Genomic DNA, 21,418 nt, shown 5'->3' with positions numbered 1-21,418 from the left:
AAAAAGTACAATATGTACCTCTGAGAGGTAAGTATACTTGGTTACCTCCCACCACTGATGGGGTTGAGATCAGGCCGGTCAAGTTCTTCCACATCAAACTGGGAAAAATAAACTGGGCAGACCATTTTCCTAACAGCGCTGTATGTCAGTGTGCAGGAACACATGTTGAAACAGGATAAGAGATGAGTTGTTGCCACACAGTTGGAGGCACATTGAGTCTACTCTATTGTGTTATTAAGCTATGGGGCCTAGCCTCACCCGTCCACATACCTTTGACCTGGATTGTTTATAACCTAAACACAATACACCACAGGGCCCTATGGTGTATTTGGTGATGTAACATGTTATCAAGTTGCAGTTATGATCACATACAAGAAAACGGACTCAAGTATCATTGACAGCTCTTAAATCTTGGATGTTGTGTCTGAAACTTGAGTATATTCGAGCGTCGGTTCACTTCCTCGACATTTTGTGCAATGAGCACGCCATTGATCACCCGACGCTATGATTGGACAGCGGGACAACATAGGGCGGGTTTTAAGATACACCACCTGCGCTGTGATTGGAGCAGGTTTGATAGTGGGAAACTGTGATTGGAGCAGGTTTGATAGTGGGAAGCGGCACCCGTACGCCGGTGTCTCCCTGGGTTGCGCAAGACGCCATTTTGGAGTGACAGTGAAAAGATAACGCAAAGATCGAGAAGCTGTCTTTCTAAAAGGTAATAACCCGCACAAACGCGCTGTTTTTCGGTCTAAGAAAATGTCATGTCGTGCGGAGTGACTGTTACTTGTGTGCCAACGGCTCGCTTGCACTGGCGTTCAAACCTGACGTCACGGTGGTTTATCGTTACTGTGACGCGGCATTTAGCTAACGAGACAAGCTAACGTTAGCACAGCTCGCTAAAAGCAGTTCCTGTTACATTAAACCGACGGAATCAAAACAGGTGTCAACTATCTGTTTTCATTTTATTTTTCGAAACATGTCTACGTTAAATGTGTCTGTGATGTGTCACCGTGTGTTTTGAAACAACGGTGCTCTTTCGACCATTTTAACGTCAGCTAAAATTGTGTCGCTGCCGCTAGCTTGCAAGCTAACCGTAAGCTAGCAAGCTATCCGTAAACTAGCAAGCTAACAACCCGAAAGCATCCGCCCTTAGTGAAGCTTTGCGGTAATCTGCTTCGAGTTTTTAGGAGTAACGCACTTTACGCTACCTGTCGTCGGCTATTTAACACGTGTAATATAATCAACAGTTCCCCACACATAAACCCGTGAGGTCTAAAATGAACGTAGCTGCATTGTCAACCTTTTTTTTGCTAAGGTCGAGATGTTTTTAGCTAACGTTAGCTAGAGCCCCTAACGTTACTGTATGTGTCAGCTGTTACAAGACTAGCTAGAAGAGCTAGCTAGCACCCCTAACGTTACTGGAAACCGGCCTTTTCTTATCTGGTGATCAGCTAGCCGTCCAGTTTATTCGGGTTAACAATGCAGCCGCTCCAGTACACGTGATTTATTGTTAAATAGTCCAGAGTCTCGTGTGAATTTTTGCAACGTTATTATAAGTGACGCTGTGGATTTACGTTAATATTCGGTTAGATAACGGCTAGTTACCCCGGGAATCGTTATCTAACGGTTCATGTTGTTGACTGTTTGATCTGACTGGAGCTGTATAAGATAATCCTTTTATTAGTCCATTCATAGCTGTTAGTTTGCTTGAATGAGTTCACTACAGCCGCATTATGATACAGATAAGCAATCAAAGTAACGGAGTGAAACATACTAAATATAAAAATGCTCAATATATTCAATGAAATAGAATCATATTAAATCAACTAACTAAACAGTAGTGCAAAGATTTAACCAAAAATAATAATGGCTATTACTTTGATTGCTTACCTGTATCATAAATGCTAGTGTAGCGATCAAATTTACCCTTGCGGGACTAATAAAGTATCTCTCTATCTATCCACCTATCAGTTTATCTATCCATCATCTATCTACCTATCTATTTATTATCTGTTTATCTATCTACCTATCTTTCTTAACCGTAAAGGTTTAACCATTATCTTCAGTAAACATCTCATTTGTGTTCCCACTATGTTTTCATTGTTCCACCTTTTTTTTGGTTCAATGAAAATTGTCCTTAATTGACCAAATACACGGCTGTCATCAACCTGCAGTCGTGTAAGAAGTATTCAGATATTTTACTTGCGTAAACAACAATACTACAGTTTAAGGGTAAAAGCCCTGCATTCAATATTGTATGTAAAAGTATTAAAGTATCAGCGTGGAAATATACCTCAAGTAAGAAAAGTAAAAGTACTCATTATGTAGAACGGGGTCATACATTTTAAAGTACAATGTTTCCCTCCTAAATGTAGTGAAGTATAAAGTTGCACGAAATGGAAATACTCACGTAAATTACAAATACCTTACATTTCATTCAAGTACAGTACTTGAGGAATGTAGTTAGTTATATTCCACCACTGTCAACAACTATACACACACGCACTATACCAGTCTCAATGGTCCCATTTTGTTTCGTCCTTTCCTCTTGACCTCTACCCTGAAACACTACAGACGTTACTCTCCTAACTTTGTTTCCTTGTCTCCTTTGCTCTAGCTTCGTCACCATGGGGAATATATTTACAAGCTTATTCAAAGGCCTGTTTGGCAAAAAGGAGATGAGGATTCTTATGGTCGGGCTCGATGCTGCTGGAAAAACAACCATCCTATATAAACTGAAGCTCGGAGAGATAGTCACCACCATTCCCACCATTGGTACGCATATCTTTTATTCTTATTAATACAGTTTGCTCTCTTTTTGTCACCTGGTTGTGTATAGGGCTGGGTACTATAATATTTGTATTGCTATTTGTTCGAACTGATACAGACACTTTCCTATTTGCTAGACTGTACTTTAAAAAATGTAAACATTTAGAATTATTACATAAATCAGGAACTATGTTATAAAAAGTTACACAAGATTAAGAATCTGACGAGTCATTGGACTTGATAGTTTCTATACCCATTGAAACATGATGAATGATACCCAGTCCTGTTTATCTTTGAACTAGAGGTCTTTATTTTAATTCACATTAATAAAAGTAGTTACCTGGTGGGTTTGGATATTGAGTGCTTTATTGCCTGGCATGTCGACTACCAGCATTCAATCGTATAAAGTTATTTACCATTTTACTGACTCATCCATGTTTGTCCTCCCTCTGTCCAGGTTTTAACGTTGAAACTGTAGAATACAAGAACATCAGCTTCACGGTGTGGGACGTGGGCGGTCAGGACAAAATCAGGCCGCTGTGGCGCCACTACTTCCAGAACACTCAAGGTGAGGAGAACCGAGTCAGAACATCACGGCCTACAGGAGGCCTCAGTGGTGCATCAACAATTCGTCAACCAATGACTCAGACGCCATTGTTCAGATTGCAGAGGGCTTATTGCGTGAAATTGAATTATTCAGATTATGTGAAGACACTGTCGGGTGTTTCCTTCTGATGATGCAACACGCGGGTAGATTCTCCACTGAGCTGGTATTTAGTTCTAGTGTTAAAATGGTTTGTTTCCTGCAGCTCCACCCAGACACCTTTTTTATATTTTAGCTTCTCCTCATTCTCCTCGACAAACATCACCGTCCACACATTGAGCATCCAAGTGTGAAAATGAACGTGTGAATCCATCCCTTTGGTGATGACGGTTAGAAACGGCATCATTAATATAAAAACAAGTGTTTCAGAGACTGTGCCGTACGAGAGAATATATTGGTGCTTCAGGTTTCCCAGCATGGGGTTTGGGACCACTTACAGGGTCCCACTATTAATCTCAGAGGTCACAAGATGATTTAAAGGATATGAAATTTATATATATATATATATATATATATATGAGTAAGTTTTCTGGGGAAATACTCTCAACATATCTGCCAGCTGACACCAGACTACTTGGTCTCTTTTTGACCTTTAACTGTCTCTGATTGGCCAAAAAAAGCAGCAGGTCTTCTGATTTAAACTTTAAAGACAACACGTGAGATACTTTTTGTGTTCTCTAAGTTAAAATCTTAAATAATAGTGTGACACCGTTTGGTCAGTCTGATACCACACAGAAAAGAAACTGGTGTTAGACGTGATGCTTTCACTGAGGCTTGATGTTGAAGATGAGTATATTGTGAACACAGTAAAGGTCTGTAACTCAACAGTGATGCTGGTCTCACTCCTTCACAGGCTGCTGCTAATAATAATAATCACGTGTTTGCTCTTCTAGTAAGCTACTGGGATGAGGAAACACTTACCAACCGTGCTGGTTCATAAACCAGGAAGCTCACTCTGGATTAGGGATGGGTATCGTTTGGGTTTTTTCTAATACCGGTGCCTAAACGGTGCCTGAACCGATACTTTTTCCTTCAAATTGAACAATATATGAACTGTTTAAAGTATACTATAAATATAAATAAATACAAAACACTTGGCTTCAAACTACAGCTTCAAACTTTTTAACTTCAAACTACGAACAATATATTAACTGTTAACAGTTTACAGTATACTTAAATAAATAAAAATAAATACAAAACACACACACACTCAGTACACGCACTACAGCTTCAAACTTCAGCAATTCTTTTGCAGAAATATGAGTATATTTGCCTGACTTATTTTAGGACAGAGGCTATCGTTACCTGCTGCCAGGACGGAGTCATTAGAGTACTGTAAAAAAAAGTATTTCAATCGGCTCAGGCACCGAAAGGAAGCACCGAAATCTGCGTTGCGGTTGTGTGGGAACCGGTACCATGTTGGCACCGGTTTTCAGTACCCAACCCTACTCTGGATCCTCTCTTGCTTCACGTTTTGTCAAATGGCAACAAAAGAATCTCACGAGGAACTTTACAGGTTTCACTCTGAGTTCCTGGAAGAGCATAGTGTCTGCTTCCTCAACATGCTGCTTTTACACCATTTATAAGAGTCGTGTCTCAAGCTGTCAGATGCAAGAAGTCAAGTGTTTGTAGACTTTAATTTAAACAGACCTGTAGTTACAGAGTGAGCTTATTTTAAATTAGCTGGTTTCTACACTTGATACCGGAGCTGAGTTTTAGCAGTTTAAATATTTGCTTTGTGAGAATAATCCTCAAATGATTTTGGGTTATTATTTATGGTAATTGCCACATAAGAACCAGAGTTTTGTGTTGCACTCTTTCATATTTTTGTTTTCCGCTCAAAGAGACTTTTAATCAGCGGGAACAATTTGTGCCGAATAAATTATCAAGAGAACAAAGTCACAGGTTTTGATCTGCGAGAAGAAAAATGATTCCACGTGTCTGCGTTTTTAACTACTAACACGGATATATATACTGTCTTTTTAACTACTAATACGGATATATACTGCGTTTTTAACTAGGTACTAATACGGATATATACTGTTTTTTCATGCAGGGCTTATCTTTGTGGTGGACAGCAACGACAGGGAGAGAGTGAACGAGGCGAGGGAGGAGTTGTCCAGAATGCTCGCTGAGGATGAACTCAGAGACGCTGTGCTGCTCGTTTTTGCAAATAAACAGGTGAGGTTTACATTTTCTATCTTCTGTTTAACTCTTTAGAGCTGACACAGAGAACCTATTGTGACTCCGATACAGCCTCACATGCTGGATCAGGTATCAGAGAGTCTGCACCGATCCGATGTCACTCGCTACCTGATCTCTACTGAGCATGTGCAGCATAGTGGTACGCACCTAAACATATTTTAACAACACTGAGTTGAAATGGACTTGAGGAGCGCTAGTTAGCGTTAGCTGTTAGCAGCACAGTCCTGCTAGGCTAAATAACAGAGCTAATGCTAACAGAGCTAATGCTAACAGAGCTAACGCTCACGGAGCGTCTCATTGTGACTCATTCAAGCTCCATTCAGTAAAACTGCGTGTTGGTTCTAATATATCGTGATGTGTTCAGATGTTATCTTGTAAAATGTAGTTTGAAGGAGGTGTTTTCACAGCAACATAAACTAGATATTAGAGATGAATTCTGAGCTGTTTACCTTCCTAACATTAGCTCTAAACTCATCAATCATTAAAACTACTGATGTCGGGTACAGAGAAGGAGAAATGTCTCTGGACTCTGTGTATCAGTGAGCAGCATCGTGACCGTCTTCTTCTTCTCCTCTCAGGATCTGCCCAACGCTATGAACGCTGCAGAGATCACAGACAAGCTGGGCCTGCACGCCCTCCGCCAGCGTAACTGGTACATCCAGGCCACCTGCGCCACCAGCGGGGACGGTCTGTACGAGGGCCTGGACTGGCTCTCCAACCAGCTCAAGAACCAGAAATGATCCATTCCACCACTTTATTTTTGATTTATTTTGTCTGTTGTTTATTTTTTTCTGTTTCAACACAGCGGCAGCACCGGACCCAGGCCCCTCCCCCTCTTCACCCTTTAGCTCCCATCTAACCCCCCCCCCCCCCCCCCCCCAATCTTCAACCTCAGCTCTTTCTTTCAAGAACTTCCTTCATTCCCCCCCTCCTGCTTTCTGCCCTCGTCATTACTCTCGGGGCTGTAGCCTGTGCTGCTTGTGTGTGTGTGTGTGTGTGTGTGTGTGTGGGCGTGTGCGTGTGTACCTTGTGTGTTCAGCGAGAGTGAGTGAGTGTGTGTGTGTGAAGGCGTCTCTGTGTATGTTGGCTGGGATTGGGAGTAACCCCGGCATGCCTTTTACACACCTGTGGAATCAGCAGTCTGGTTTTCGAGCCCCTCTCTCCATCCACCAAACTCAGCCTCAGCCCCCCTCCCCTCCCCCCCAAGTCTTGCACGCCCCCCCCCCCCCTCACTCTCCAGAGGAAGCATGGTTTTCATACGGCAAAGAAAGAGCAAGGGTGCAAGCTCCTCCCTCCTCCCTGTAGTATATATATCTATGTTAACTAGAAGATGTTCACCCGATGTAGACTGAATGCTAAATGTTCATTTTAAAAACCTCCTTTTTTTGATTTTTTTGAAACCTCAAACCTTCAGTAAGAGCTTCAGTAGATTGCATCTTAACCTGTATCAGGTCGAAGCAAATCAAAAAACAGGAAGAATTAAGAAACGGCCATCCTCGATCATTCTGTTGTCATTTGAAAATCATGCTGTTTTATTATTATTATTATTATTATTATTATTATATTGGAATATAACAGATTATTCTTAGCAATGGTTCTCCAATGAACACTACCTTTCTCCCCCCCCCCCCCCTCCCTCCCCCCCACAGCAGGTGAGACTGAAGCACAAAGCCAACAATTTAAATATAAAAATATACAATTAGAATATATATATATATATATATATATATATATATATATATATGCAATTCTTGTGAAATGTGTGGACTAAACATTAAATTCTCCGGTTAAATTTGATTATTTGGAGTTCACCTTCGGTACAATGAGTCCTTAAAAACAAGGCGTCCTGAAACATTCACAAAGCTCCCCGTTATTCCTTGAAGAGATGTTACATGTTTTTGTTTTTTTGTTTTCTCTGTAACTAGTTTTAGCATTTCTACTCATACTTTGACTGCTGAACCAAATGCATTTTTGAGCAGTATGACAAATCCTGTATATGAAGGTAGTGAATCCTGGAAGGGCCCGAAGAGGGTTTACTCACCCACGGTTGGCAGTTTTAAGTATCTGAAAAGCAGTCGGGCCTGGTCCTGGTCCTGGTTCTGAGGTTGAAGGATTGGCACCAAATATGAAGGCTCTTAAACTGTGAACGGTCCAGACATGGAGAGGAGGGCCGGGTGACTCGTGTCCGGGGGTCTCGGTCCGGGTGACTCGGGCGTTGACCGGCTACTACACATTATAGCGCTGCATTACTTCATGACTGAATAAATAAAAGAGCAACGCGTTTGTCTCGTCGGCGAGCTGGAAGGACTCGGTGGTTTGAGGCGAGCGGGTCGGAGGGTTAAGATGTCACTTCTGTGGAGACTGATTGTAAATCTGTAACGTTCCCCTGTAAACTGTTTCTGTGGGGATTCCTGAACACATTAATAAACATGATTTGATCCAACGCTTCATCGTCAAACGGGTTCTTTTAGTCACAAATTATGAATTTCTTCAATACTGAACAAAATAACTAATAACGTTCTCATCCTCTGCTAAATCTATTATTATTATTTCCTTTTATTTTTGACTCATTTAGTTTATAATAAAACTTTCAGTGCAAAAATGTACTGAGGAGTTTTTCAGGTAATTAACTAAAAGTTCATTCTGATAGATTTAATTGAATTAAGTTTCTAAATATATTTAAGACTAGTTTCTCTTTGTCCTGCCAGAAAAACATTACCTCTAGATTATAAAACATCAGGTTTATTATGATTATTATATAGTTTACCTCAAAAGTGTATTCACAGGTCTGTAAATATTTAACCTGATTAAACTTCAGAGTGAAACTCGTCTAGTGAAGAAAAACAAGTTTGTCAACAGTTCAACCACTAGATGGAGACAAGGAGCGCATATATATTTATATATATATATATATATATATATAAATTTAAGTTAAAGTAAGAATACTAGTGTATAACTAATCTGTTTCAATCCTGCAGTCAAACATGTAGTGCAGTAGAAAGTACAATATATTGCCTCTGAACTGTGGTGAAGTAGAAGTACTGAAGAAATAAGTACCTCAAAGCTGTACTTAAAGTGCAGTACTTGTACTAAATGTACTCATGTTGAAAAGAACATGAACCCGGAAGCTGTACACGCGCACGCTGTCATACATTTGAACCCATTGACCTACAAACGGCCTCGGTGAGGTGAGGGGGCGTGGTTTAGAGCGCACACATGATGGACAGGCCCCGCCCACATCTCCACTCAGGTAACAATTGTTGGCACATTAGCAGCGACGCGGCGTGCTGTTCACACGTCAGACCAACAACACAACGCTTCACATGTTGTGGTTCACGCGATGGCTGACAGCTGAAACCCGCGCGACAGACCGCACTCACCGCACAGGTACGTTCTGTGTCTTTCCGGAGCGAACGAGCTGCTTCAGACAGGTGTAGGTGGACTTTAACCGCGAAACGTGCAGTCAGTAGAAGAGATGTTGCAGCCGAACTTATCTTTGTGTTGGTGTCGACGTAATTAAAGCAGTTTAATGTCGACGGAGCGCTGTTGAGGTCATGGGAGTTCATTCTTTTATCTTAGTGAGGTTTTGCCGCTTTGACTACATGCTGGATTTTAGGCGTTTGTCTGTTCCTCCTCTAACAGAGAGATGATGAACAAAGTAATCCAACATTTCTTAACATAAACTGAGGGTCTCAGGTGGACCTCCAGCACGTGTGATCGTGTCTCAGGTGGACCTCCAGCACGTGTGATCGTGTCTCAGGTGACCCACATACAGGAGGACCCTCATCATTGGCCTACTTACCTACTGCATAGTGTGGGATCTCAGGAACACATATCTCTAATTATGATCATACTAATACCTTTAAACAAGCTACATACATGTGTTGTCAGCGATTTAGTAGGTTAGTTATTAGTTTTAAATGCGTTAATCAGGCAGAACAAGCACAGGTTCTACTGGTGTCATTGTCGATTGTGAGGATTTGATGCTTTTCTTCGTCTTCTGTCACATAAACTCAGTTTGGAGTGTTGGGCTGAAAAACAAGCTCGATGAACACAATGTTGGGTTCATGAGATGGTAAGTTTTCACAAAATTATGACGAACATAATCACCAGATAAATATAGATTTCTGTAGCTCTTTATATTTAGTCATAAATCACTGGTGATGACATCATACTCTCATATGAGAGAAAGGTGTCTGACCACTGGAGTTCATAAGTGGCCATTTTGACAATTAATGAATTGTTTAAAGCCTTTTAATCGACCAGAAACCTCTTCTTCACTGTTTTTATTTCACTTTAAACTTGTTTTTAGGACTGTTGTTGGTCGGAAGACGACGTCTTCTTGAATTAGCGAATGAGATAATTAATCCCCCAAAGAACACAATCGTCGCATGAGTGTGTAATTAAATTGCTAGTTGCAGCCCGACATCTGGGACATTCCACTTTTATTACCGTCTGGTCGGCTCGAGGAAACCGGTTGTAGGTCGGATTTAAGTTTCTACAAACAAGTGCAGAGTTTAACAACAGAGTTGTTGCTTCAGTCTGCAGGACGTTCGTGATAACTACGATGACATCGGTGATGAAACGACCGCGTCGCTTAAATATAATTCAGATTAACACAACGCTACAGAACAACGCGGCTGAGTCACGCTGTCGTCTCTGAAATAGATTTTTGATGGCGCAGAGCCAGAGAGATATTACGAAAACTGGATTTACACACACACACACACACACACACACACACACACACACACACACACAGCATGAAAACACCTGCTGCTCTGTGTGTGTGTTTGAATGTAAAACATGCAGCATGTGATTAAATACAACAAAGTATTTTTCATTTACTGTTATTTCTTTATCATTTGAATTGTGTGTTTATATGAAGAAATAAAACACTAAATGATTATAAAGTCAAGTTAAAGGGAAACATTTCGTATTTTTCATGGTTTGCTGACTTCAGAGTGTCTTTGTGCTGATCCGTGACTCTGATCCGCTGCACCTCTTAAATACAGTAGTTGAGTAAATGTACTTAGTTACTCCACCAGTGTAAACAAAGCTCCTGTGTGTCTCCTCAGCCTGGTGGTTTGGAGGCTGATCATCGGCCTGCTTCCTGCTTCCTGCTCGGGTAGCATGATGGAGGTGGAAGGTCCCTGGAAAGAAGTGTTCGAGGGCTCGGAGAGGAAGGAGACGTCTGAGGAAGCAGAGGTGCTGTTGGGCTCCTCTTGCTCTCTGGCTCCTCTAGTGGACCAGTCTCCGTCCATCAGACGCTCGCAGCCCATCGTCATCAACGTGAACCGGTAACGCGCACACGCACACTGGACATGAGTCAACAGTCGTCTCCAGCTGGATGTTGAATCGAGTCAGTGGCTCCACTTCAGACCGAAAGTCGTCCGATGTGTAAATAGGTTTCTGTTGAGACGACCAGATAAGACACGAGTGATAAAACTGAGATTCTCTGAGAACGTTTGTTTCAGTTTCACTTCCTTTATTGTTTAAGTTTGTTTTATTTTTTCTGTCCTGAAGACAAAGAAATCGGTGTTTCCTCGATGCAATGCTGTCAAATAGATAAACATCCGAATTAAATGTTATTATTTAGAAACTGGCTTGATTTTATGACAATATATGAAAATGCAGCATTCAGCCAAGACGGATAACAAAGTGTAAATACACTGAAGCGCTCCAATCAGTGTCTTTTCCCCAGAATGTGAAAAACACTGTAGTTTTTAATTAAACGGGAAGAAATGGTTCATTTGTTTGGGACTATTTTCAGCGGCGGATTAATGCACTGAGAGGTGAGGTCAGGAGGCGAGGAATGAGAATAAACAAATGTCCTCTTAGTTTACTGATACTGTCGGACTTCACTGACGACTCGCAACTTTAAATCTGCTCACAAATGTACAGTTTTATACTTTAAATGAAGGTTCAGGAGTTTCATTAATCGGCTGCTCACTGTAGTTATTAATCAAACAAACAGCAGGAAATGGAGCGTTTGTTGGGGACTATTTTCAGCGGCGGATGAATCCACATTTAGTGCTCTAGTGAGTGTTTGTGTTTTTAATGGAGCTCAAAAATACAGAACATCACCAGACTTGTGTTTTAATGGCTTGTAATTGTACATTTATATTAAGATCATTTGTCAGTTTTGGATTTCTGCTGACCTCCTTTTTTAATGTTCTTTTGTTCGTTTCTGTATCTTTTTCCAGGCCGACGTGCGTCGACTCCTTCTCGTCCTCCGTGCCGTCGATACCGAACCCGTTTCCGGAGCTGTGCAGCCCCTCGAAGTCTCCGGTGCTCGTTGGTTCTCTTCCACCGCCGCCCAGCAACAAACATGTGAGTTTAAAGCCTCGTTGGTGAGCAGGAGCTCCACAGGAAGTCTGTTCAGTTTGAATGTTCAGTTTTTAACACTTTAATTCCTCTCAAAATGTAGATCCACATTGAATGGATACGCCTGTCAATATTCTGTTATTCTTACTGTCAGAAAATCACACAGACCAAAAAACAACAATGAATTCATCTTATTACAAGAACTGTCTGTGTCGCCAAACGTGTATTCATCCGCCACTGAAAATAGTCCCCTACAAATGTGCTGTTTCCTCCTTTTTGGAGTAATGTTTGATTAAAAACTACAGTGCCCAGCTGTTTATGAAGTTACTGAGCCTTCTTTAAAGTGATGTGTCGAAACTCTTTGTAAAGTTTTCCCTCTTTAGTGGGAACCAAAGGGTTCGGATGAACACGTTGTTGGTTTTGATCGTTCACACCATTTCTTCTTGAGTTTATCCTCTTACGGCGTATTTGTTTGGATGAATCTCACCTTCTGTGTTAATCCCATCACACCTGCGTGAGCTGACGGGTCTGACAGCTGAGGATCAGCAACCGGATCCTCTCGATGTGTTTCAACCTGTTTGCTGAAACGTCGGGTGAAGTTCGGTCGTGGCCGTGACTGACGGCCGTGTTGCCGTGCGACGCCGCCTTATTTAGGATAAACACGTCTGTTGATTCCAGCGTGTCGTCGTCCCGCTCGCTCTCCTGTGGTTCTACATGAGCAGTGATGGTACTCTGAACTCAGTGTTTACAGAGTCGCACTATATACCTGTCCATGTAGCTTCAATTTATCACAAACGATCAAAAAGAACGGATGAGAGCATCGCTCAGGAACCGAACCCACAAGCCGTATCTACGGGTACGAGCGTGTATAGACTCTAACGATACGCATCACGAGCTGGGACGCATTTCCTCCCGTCACCGTTTCTTTAGATCACAGCGTCTGAAGATTTACACAAAGTTCAGTCGGCTTTAAACTGATTGTCCTTACAATATATGCACCGTAGTCTGTTCGATTACTGTCGTCCTCAAACTCAACTTTCAATATAAAATACGGTGGCCTGCAGGTAATGTAACGATGCAAACAGTCTCTCTCTGTAGACGATGTTTGGTTTGACCCTTCTGGGCTACCGTAGAGACGTGGAGCGACGTTTTAAAAAAGCGGCGTTTAGAACTTTGACTCGTTGACGAGTAAAAAAAAATATGAAAAACCTTTTTCTTTTGCACAGTTCAACTTATCCGGTTAAATATTGTCTAAAAACAGATATTGTGTATGTTATCACATTTTTAACAACCAAATTATGTTTTAAATCAAGTGTGTACGTCAACACAGCGGCCGCTCCTCATGTCGAGATGAAGAGCTCGTTCTGAGCCAACGAAAGCACCGCGATGCTTCGTTCCATGGTCATAAATATTGTATTGCATGTGAATAAATCACTCTAAATGCACTTTTAAGGATTTCTCTTCAACATAAAATGGTCATTAATAAAAGAGTTGAACTCTATCAGGACTGAGTGGGAGTTACCAAACAAACGTCCCACGAGAAGAGTTGTTTTTAATTCGACGAGTTTAAAGTAAAGTTATTGTTCCTTCACTCGCCTCTCTATTCAATAAAGCGTTGCTCTGTGTGACTCAGCATTTAGAGATATAAAACCAGTTTGAGATAATCAATGAAATCTTTCTATTTTGTAGTGTTTTCATAATGTCTGAGAGATTTCCCTCTTTAATGTAAAGCCAGAAGTCAAAGTGGAATGAGCGGACATGGTCCCTCTGGAGGAATGTTCCTCCTCCGGTCGAGGGTAGTTTGTCCCGGCTGACGTCGACACTCGTCCGACCGGTCGGACTGTCTGGCGTGACAGAGCAGCCTCGTTCATCACATGCACAGAACACGTCTCTGTCTCGACTCCACAGCAGACCTGTGATTTCACGTCACCTCTGGACTGGAAGAGCCAGAGTGTGAAGAGCCGTCTCTCCTTCACCACCGCCCGTCTGACTGCAGCGGCGGTTGACAGATTCTTGGCAGAGCCGACGTTCATTCAGTTACTCACGATTTAAAAAAAAAAAACAAGCGTTTGAATTCACAGAGACGCTTTACATACTGTAGGGGAAAAAGCTAAGAATAAAATAAAAGAGATATAAAGATATATACATTTATTTACATAGATATATACATTTATTTTCTACAGTGTGTGTATGTATATATGTGTGTGTGTGTATGTATGCATGTATGCATGCATCGGTATAAAATAGTTGCACAAAAAGTCTGTCATTTACTAAAACAGCTGCTGACTGTAGTTTTTAAACAGTGCATTTGTTTGGGGACTATTTTCAGCGGCGGATTAATCCACTGAAATGAAGATCACGTTATTATTTTTCGTGTCGCAGAAGTGAACGACTCAGCGCTTTGGAATGCAACACGTTTAATATAATCTGCATAAAGAAGTAGAACCACCTTGTTCGTCACAGGTGTTGACTGGACACATGAATGTATTTTCCCATCAGCTGATCAAGGTGTGCGGCGAGGACAGCCACAGCAGGTCGGTGTGGGTTTCTGGAGGAGCGACGAGCAGAGAGGTTTGTCACACGTTGGTCCAGACGGCTCACTGCAGCGATCACCAGAACTGGGCTCTGCTGGAGCTCCACCCCACGCTGGGTCTGGGTACGACTGTGCAGAACAGAGAAGCGTTACTAACTGGTGCAGAAACAAAAGGCTCATGAGATGTTGTGTTGTCCCCCCCCCCCCCCCCCCCCCCCCCCCCAGAGAGATGTCTGGAGGACCACGAGGTCGTGCTGGAGGTTCAGGCGACCTGGTCACTCAAAGGAGACACGAGGTTCAGTTTCTGCAAAAACTACGCCAAGTACGAGTTCTTCAGGAAACCGATGGTACGCAGCCCGACTCTTGTTCAGTCCCCGACTCTGTAACGCACACGTCTGTCTCTAAGTGTCTGCTCAGCAACATACCTTCAGGAAAGAGACCATTGATCCAAAGCATTTAGACGCAATCACAACAGCTGGTACAATCAAGGCCTCTGTCAGAACAACAAACAAACGATTATATAATTCATGCAACTTGGCTCTGAAGCTGCAGTAGTAGGAAAGCTGCATTCTCTCTAGTGTCCACCAGGGGGCGACTCCTCTGGTTGTATAGAAGTCTATAGAAAATGACTCTACTTCTCTCTTGATTTATTACCTCAGTAAACATTGTAAACATGAGTTTATGTCTCAATCTCTAGTTTCAAGTCTTCTTCAACACAGCATGATGTTCATTTAGTACATTATGGTCCATTTAGAGTCACACAGACCATAAAGCAGGGGATGCTTTAGGGCGGGGCTACACGGTGATTGACAGGTCTCTCTACCAAAAACATCCCACTTTCACTGTACTTTGGTGACTTAGATGAATGTTGAAGTCTAATTCTACAGACCGGTGAGAGGTTAAAGCTCATCAACAATACAAACTCTGCAAATAGCATCAGACAACAATAACTGTCAGCTTTCACACGACTGCGCTGACTGATGGGCGGGTTGCGTGCCGGTGCAGACACATCGACTCGACGCCTCCGGGTGTTTCATTCCATCACAGCTGGTCCGTCGCTGTTGAAACAGACGTGACGGATCTCAACGAGAACTGGTTCTGTCTGTACAGTGAAGCCTTCCTCCGTGTGTCACGGGTTCACTGTCACGTGAGCAGCGACCGCCTCATGCAAACGCGACGCGGAGACGTTGAGTTCACGGCTCCGGCTGAAGTCTGAAGGTTTAACTGTGTTGTACAAGGTTAGGAATGTGCTCCAACTCAAATATACTCCTTGAAAAATGCTTCATTATGAATTATTATATTGTTAAATCTGTCTGTTAAATGTAAAGGTTTTAAAAACGGACCAACGTGTGAGGTGATGTGTGACTTTGTTCAAACTAAGGTCGTACGTTTCCTCTAAATTAAGTCAAAGTGTGAATCCTCAGTGAGTCTCATCATCTTCATCCTCTGTCTTTAAACCTTCCTCTTCCTCAGCTCTTCTTCCCAGAGAGCATGATCTCCGACAGCGCTGACGTCACCAAGGGGATGACGTCATCGGATCTCATTCAGGTGAGTCTCACCGACGCCACCAAAGTCTCTCCATTCTATTTATTCATGTTTTTATCAATCCTGTTGATTATCAGTTACATTTTTCTCTTAATTGTTCAAGTTTTCGTAAACTAAATGGAATATATTTCCAGTTTTATCAGATTTTTCACAGAATCCTCCCTGAAATATTGTATTTTTATTCCCCGTTCTGTCTGTAAAATGTAAGAAAAGTGTGAAAAATGTTCCCGGCGCCAAAGATGATGCTCGTTAATGTCGCGTTATGTCTGAAAGTCTTAAAACGCAAGCAGGCAAAGCATTACATCTCACACTTAATAAGCTAGCAACAGACATTTCCTTTTGATTACAAAATGGACAACTATTGTAGTCATTGTTGGTAAAAATACTTTTAAAGGATTTAAAGAGAATTTCAACAAATATAACAAAAGAGAACAAGTACAGCGTCAACGGCTGCACTGCTTTATCTCTCAGATCCTTATTAGTTTACTCGCATTGAATTTACTTTTTCTCACACATTTAAAGTTTCATTTCTCTGAAACCGTCCACGTGAGGGTAAAAGAACTTGACGGGTTCTTCTGTGTTCCTCAGAACCTGCTGAGATCCGGGACGTGTCCGGAGATCCAGGGCTTCCTGCAGGTCAAAGAGCCCAGTCGCAAGTCCTGGAAGAAGGTCTACTACTTCCTCCGCCGCTCCGGACTCTACTGCTCCACCAAGGGATCCTCAAAGGTTGGCGGGTCGAGTCCCAGAACACAGAACCAGCAGGACCTTTCAAATCTCACACACGGTTTAAAAGAACGCTGTGTGTGTGTGTGTGTGTGTGTGTGTGTGTGTGTGTGTGTGTGTGTGCGCAGGAGCCTCGACACCTGCAGTACGTGGCTGATCTGGACGATCTGAACGTTTACACGGTGGTGAACAGCCGAAAACGGTACGGAGCGCCAGCGGACTTCACCTTCTGCATTAAGGTAACATCTATACATAATAAGTGTTGATATTAATAATGTTTGAGCTCAATTCAAACCACATTTCTGTTTCGTTTCGAGGGTTTATTCTCATTATCATCGACCTCATTGACAGAGTTTTGGTACATTTTGAACAAAAGACTCGTTTAATGTAATCTTAAGTAAAGAGGAGTGAGTCCCGTCTGTCCGGTTCCTCTTGGATCTAGAATATCCTCTTCACTGTACATTGTTCTGTGAAACCTACAGAACCAAACGGCGTTGATGTTTCGGTTCTTTAGTTGCGGTCCTGTTAACGATGAACGGATCTCCTGCTGCTCTTCACTCCGTGTTGTTTCTTCAGCCCTCCAGGAATCCGCTCCGAGTCCAGGACCTGAAGATCTTGTGCGCTGAGAACGAGCAGACTCGAACGTGTTGGACGTCGGCCTTCAGGCTCTTCAAGGTCTCCGGTCCTCTTCTGTCTTCACTCATCGGCTTTTCAACAATATTCTTCATCGTCGTTTAGAGAGTGAAATCATTTATTGTGTGTTTGTGTGAGATCAGTACGGGAAGCAGCTCCAGTCCAACTACCAGTTATCAGAGTCGGCCCCGAGACACCTGGAAGGAACCAAACTGGTGGATGTCAAAGTGAGTTCACCTCGCGGGTCACATGACGTAGTTCTGTAGCGTCTACTCACGGGTCACGTGACGTAGTTCTGTAGCGTCGACTCACGGGTCGCGTGACGTAGTTCTGTAGCGTCGACTCACGGGTCGCGTGACGTAGTTCTGTAGCGTCGGGTCGCGTGACGTAGTTCTGTGGCGTCGACTCACGGGTCGCATGACGTAGTTCTGTAGCGTCGGGTCGCGTGACGTAGTTCTGTGGCGTCGACTCACGGGTCGCATGACGTAGTTCTGTGGCGTCGACTCACGGGTCGCATGACGTAGTTCTGTGGCTTCGACTCACGGGTCGCATGACGTAGTTCTGTAGCGTCGGGTCGCGTGACGTAGTTCTGTGGCGTCGACTCACGGGTCGCATGACGTAGTTCTGTGGCGTCGACTCACGGGTCGCATGACGTAGTTCTGTGGCGTCGACTCACGGGTCGCGTGACGTAGTTCTGTGGCGTCGACTCACGGGTCGCGTGACGTAGTTCTGTGGCGTCGACTCACGGGTCGCGTGACGTAGTTCTGTGGCGTCGACTCACGGGTCGCATGACGTAGTTCTGTGGCGTCGACTCACGGGTCGCATGACGTAGTTCTGTGGCGTCGACTCACGGGTCGCATGACGTAGTTCTGTAGCGTCGACTCACGGGTCGCATGACGTAGTTCTGTGGCGTCGACTCACGGGTCGCGTGACGTAGTTCTGTAGCGTCGACTCACGGGTCGCATGACGTAGTTCTGTGGCGTCGACTCACGGGTCGCGTGACGTAGTTCTGTGGCGTCGACTCACGGGTCGCGTGACGTAGTTCTGTGGCGTCGACTCACGGGTCGCGTGACGTAGTTCTGTAGCGTCGACTCACGGGTCGCGTGACGTAGTTCTGTAGCGTCGACTCACGGGTCGCGTGACGTAGTTCTGTAGCGTCGACTCACGGGTCGCATGACGTAGTTCTGTGGCGTTGACTCACGGGTCGCGTGACGTAGTTCTGTAGCGTCGACTCACGGGTCGCGTGACGTAGTTCTGTGGCGTCGACTCACGGGTCGCATGACGTAGTTCTGTGGCGTCGACTCACGGGTCGCGTGACGTAGTTCTGTGGCGTCGACTCACGGGTCGCGTGACGTAGTTCTGTGGCGTCGACTCACGGGTCGCGTGACGTAGTTCTGTGGCGTCGACTCACGGGTCGCATGACGTAGTTCTGTGGCGTCGACTCACGGGTCGCATGACGTAGTTCTGTGGCGTCGACTCACGGGTCGCATGACGTAGTTCTGTAGCGTCGACTCACGGGTCGCATGACGTAGTTCTGTGGCGTCGACTCACGGGTCGCATGACGTAGTTCTGTGGCGTCGACTCACGGGTCGCGTGACGTAGTTCTGTGGCGTCGACTCACGGGTCGCGTGACGTAGTTCTGTAGCGTCGACTCACGGGTCGCATGACGTAGTTCTGTGGCGTTGACTCACGGGTCGCGTGACGTAGTTCTGTAGCGTCGACTCACGGGTCGCGTGACGTAGTTCTGTAGCGTCGACTCACGTTTTAAACTCTCGTCTGTTTCAGTCAAAGTCTGAGGCCAGTCTGGTGGCCATGGACTTCTCAGGGAAGACCGGAGGACGGGTCATCCAGAACCCCATGGAGGCCCAGAGCGCTGAGAGGGAGGAGGGACAAGCCTGGAGGGTGAGGAAGGGAGGAAGGGAGGGAGGGAGGGAGGAAGGAAGGGAAGGAGGAGGGATTAGGACTCGTCCTTCAGTAGGTTTAATACTCCAGACTTCTTCTTTAAGGAGGGTACACTTTAGTGATGTTTCTGTTTCTTCTTCTCTGATTTAGAGGAGAGAAGCTCTGAGGTGCAGTCTGCCCAACTTGACCTCTGGAGCCAAACTGTCCTGTGAGTCCACATGAGAGGAGACCTGGTCCGGGGTTCTGGCCCAGGGTTCTTCTCATTCCTCAGTTTGTACATCCTAGTCTCACTAAGGTGGAAGTGAGGAGGTGCTTTCTATCACACTTATTTATGTTTGACAAGGAAATCATTCATGGAGGATTGTATAGAAGTCTATGAGAAAATGGCGTCGCTACGTCGCTCCTCCTCAGTCCTAATATGGTCACTTCCTGCTCACTGGTTAAAAAATAACATGGCGACGGCCAAACTATCAGTCCACAAACGAGGAGAGATGAGTTCAGGAAACGTGCTTTTTTTTTAAATTTCTTTATTTTTATTTAAGAAAAGGAGACCTCTGTGCTTTTGAGCCCATGTTTAAATATGACATCTGACTGCATCATCTGGCCACTATTCCAGATGTGTCAGAAAAGAGAAACGCTCACCGGCTCTTAATATGTTTGTTCTGTTAGCAGCGATCCACAAGTCTCAGCCCTGGTTTCATGGTCGCGTGTCCAGAAAGGAGACGCAGAGACTGATAGAGAAGCAGGGCCTCGTAGACGGGTGAGTGGACGAGATCCAGTAAAAACGCAACCTTGTACACTCTGAAGGATGCATCTTTTTTGAATGGTTGAGTTCCTTATTCACAGTAAGTGAAAGTGTTTCACGTGCGTTGGTGTGCAGGATGTTCCTGATCCGTGAGAGCCAGCAGCACGCTCAGTGCTTCGTCCTCTCGCTGTGTTCCAAGCTGAAGACCAAACATTACCTGGTGATCCCTGTGAGTTCCCGTTCGTCCTCTTAAAGGAACAACACGCGCCTCCTTTTGTTTTACTGTGCATCCCAACTGTGATCGTCTCTTGCAGTGCGAGGACGACGGCAGGAAGTACTACACCATGGACGACGGCGTGACTCTCTTCATCGACCTCCTGCAGCTGGTGGACTTCCACCAGATCAACAAGGGCATCCTCCCAGTCTGCCTCAAACACCCCTGTGTCTGTGTGGCTCTGTGAGCCCCCCCCCACCCCCACACACACACACACACACACACACACACACACACACAACTCTCTTTGGGGGGTTTGTAAGACGTGTAATCAGTCTTTAGTATTTTAATTTTTAACTAACGAAGCCCCCCCCCCCCCCCCCCCCCACTGGACACACTTGCGGTGCACTTTGACCCGGATCCACATCACAGCCACGGTGTGATGAGATTCGTCTGATTGTGTTCTTTTCACCAGATCTCACTGAGCGACTGTCGCCACCAGAGGGCGCTCTGAGTCTAAGCTTGTTGTCTTTTTCCAGCTGGTGTAAAGAAATGAACACTTTAATATTTTACATTGTGATATTATAATCATGGAAATAACCCAGGTTGCAATCGTGTAGCATGCAAACTCCTCCGACTGTTTCGTACGTTGACTTTGTCACCTTTGCCTTAAAAACAATCTTTTGTGGTTTTGGAAAACTTTCATCGCTGTATTTGCACAATGATGGTGAAGGGGAACTGCGTTTAAATGACCAAATGTATGAATGCAAACAGGTTTTATGAGGGTTTTTACGTTGTCGCTTATTGAGGAAGACTATAAGATCTGGTTAAAGTTCTGGGAGAAAATAAACCAAGTTCTTGTTGTTTTTTGGTAACACTTTATTCTACAGGCCTGTGTAATTTTCCTGCCGATTTCAAAGTACAGCGAAAAACGTTAAACCTTCAAAGTCTACAATTATAAATCGAAGTAAAACCGAATTACATATTTCATTCCAGGTAACTTCTTTGGCAATGACGCACCTGTAAAATCAAGTGTTTCTGACCTTTTCTGTTCTCCGTGGTTGTGTTTTCTTTTACTTTGAATATTTGCACTGTTTGCTTTTTATCATGAAGATGTATTTCTTAGAATGTCTTTTTTATTTTTACTAAACAGGGTTTGTTAGTTTTACACATACTCGCAATGTTTTGTGTCATTTTCAGACCAGTTTTATATTT

General features: G+C 43.9%; 2 protein-coding genes across 3 annotated transcripts; both read left to right on the top strand.

The window, feature by feature from the left end:
• Positions 1-637: 637 nt before the first annotated feature.
• Positions 638-8,024, top strand: arf2b (ARF GTPase 2b). The gene is made up of 5 exons (XM_079293420.1): positions 638-718; positions 2,621-2,778; positions 3,230-3,340; positions 5,433-5,557; positions 6,160-8,024. The coding sequence occupies exons 2-5, from the start codon at positions 2,631-2,633 to the stop codon at positions 6,319-6,321; spliced, it is 546 nt and encodes a 181-aa protein (XP_079149546.1). The 5' UTR covers positions 638-718; positions 2,621-2,630; the 3' UTR covers positions 6,322-8,024.
• Positions 8,025-8,897: 873 nt separating this feature from the next.
• grb7 (growth factor receptor bound protein 7) lies at positions 8,898-20,460 on the top strand. 2 transcript variants are annotated; one of them, XM_079293132.1, is made up of 15 exons: positions 8,898-8,968; positions 10,660-10,881; positions 11,788-11,914; positions 14,408-14,564; positions 14,667-14,788; positions 15,915-15,989; positions 16,575-16,712; positions 16,838-16,948; positions 17,286-17,384; positions 17,486-17,569; positions 19,128-19,244; positions 19,395-19,452; positions 19,917-20,004; positions 20,125-20,218; positions 20,304-20,460. In XM_079293132.1, exons 2-15 carry the CDS (start codon positions 10,715-10,717, stop codon positions 20,448-20,450), a joined length of 1,584 nt encoding a protein of 527 aa, XP_079149258.1. In that variant the 5' UTR covers positions 8,898-8,968; positions 10,660-10,714; the 3' UTR covers positions 20,451-20,460. The 2 variants fall into 2 exon arrangements, with proteins under 2 accessions (XP_079149258.1, XP_079149257.1); XM_079293131.1 differs by having other exon boundaries at positions 19,914-20,004.
• The last annotated feature ends 958 nt before the right edge of the window (positions 20,461-21,418 follow it).

This window comes from Melanostigma gelatinosum (assembly GCF_949748355.1).
Source record: "Melanostigma gelatinosum genome assembly, chromosome: 21".
Lineage (NCBI taxonomy): Eukaryota > Metazoa > Chordata > Actinopteri > Perciformes > Zoarcidae > Melanostigma > Melanostigma gelatinosum.
This window is presented reverse-complemented; position numbering and strand designations above follow the sequence as displayed.

What these genes read in the sequence shown, in the direction of transcription:
- arf2b (XM_079293420.1), top strand. Translation starts at nt 2,631, where the DNA reads ATGGGGAATATATTTACAAGCTTATTCAAAGGCCTGTTTGGCAAAAAG. An exon ending in CACCACCATTCCCACCATTG is followed by an intron (nt 2,779 to 3,229) that starts GTACGCATATCT and finishes CCCTCTGTCCAG; the next exon opens with GTTTTAACGTTGAAACTGTA. An exon ending in CTACTTCCAGAACACTCAAG is followed by an intron (nt 3,341 to 5,432) that starts GTGAGGAGAACC and finishes TTTTTCATGCAG; the next exon opens with GGCTTATCTTTGTGGTGGAC.
- grb7 (XM_079293131.1), top strand. Translation starts at nt 10,715, where the DNA reads ATGATGGAGGTGGAAGGTCCCTGGAAAGAAGTGTTCGAGGGCTCGGAG. An exon ending in ACTTCACCTTCTGCATTAAG is followed by an intron (nt 16,949 to 17,285) that starts GTAACATCTATA and finishes TTGTTTCTTCAG; the next exon opens with CCCTCCAGGAATCCGCTCCG. An exon ending in CCAAACTGGTGGATGTCAAA is followed by an intron (nt 17,570 to 19,127) that starts GTGAGTTCACCT and finishes CGTCTGTTTCAG; the next exon opens with TCAAAGTCTGAGGCCAGTCT.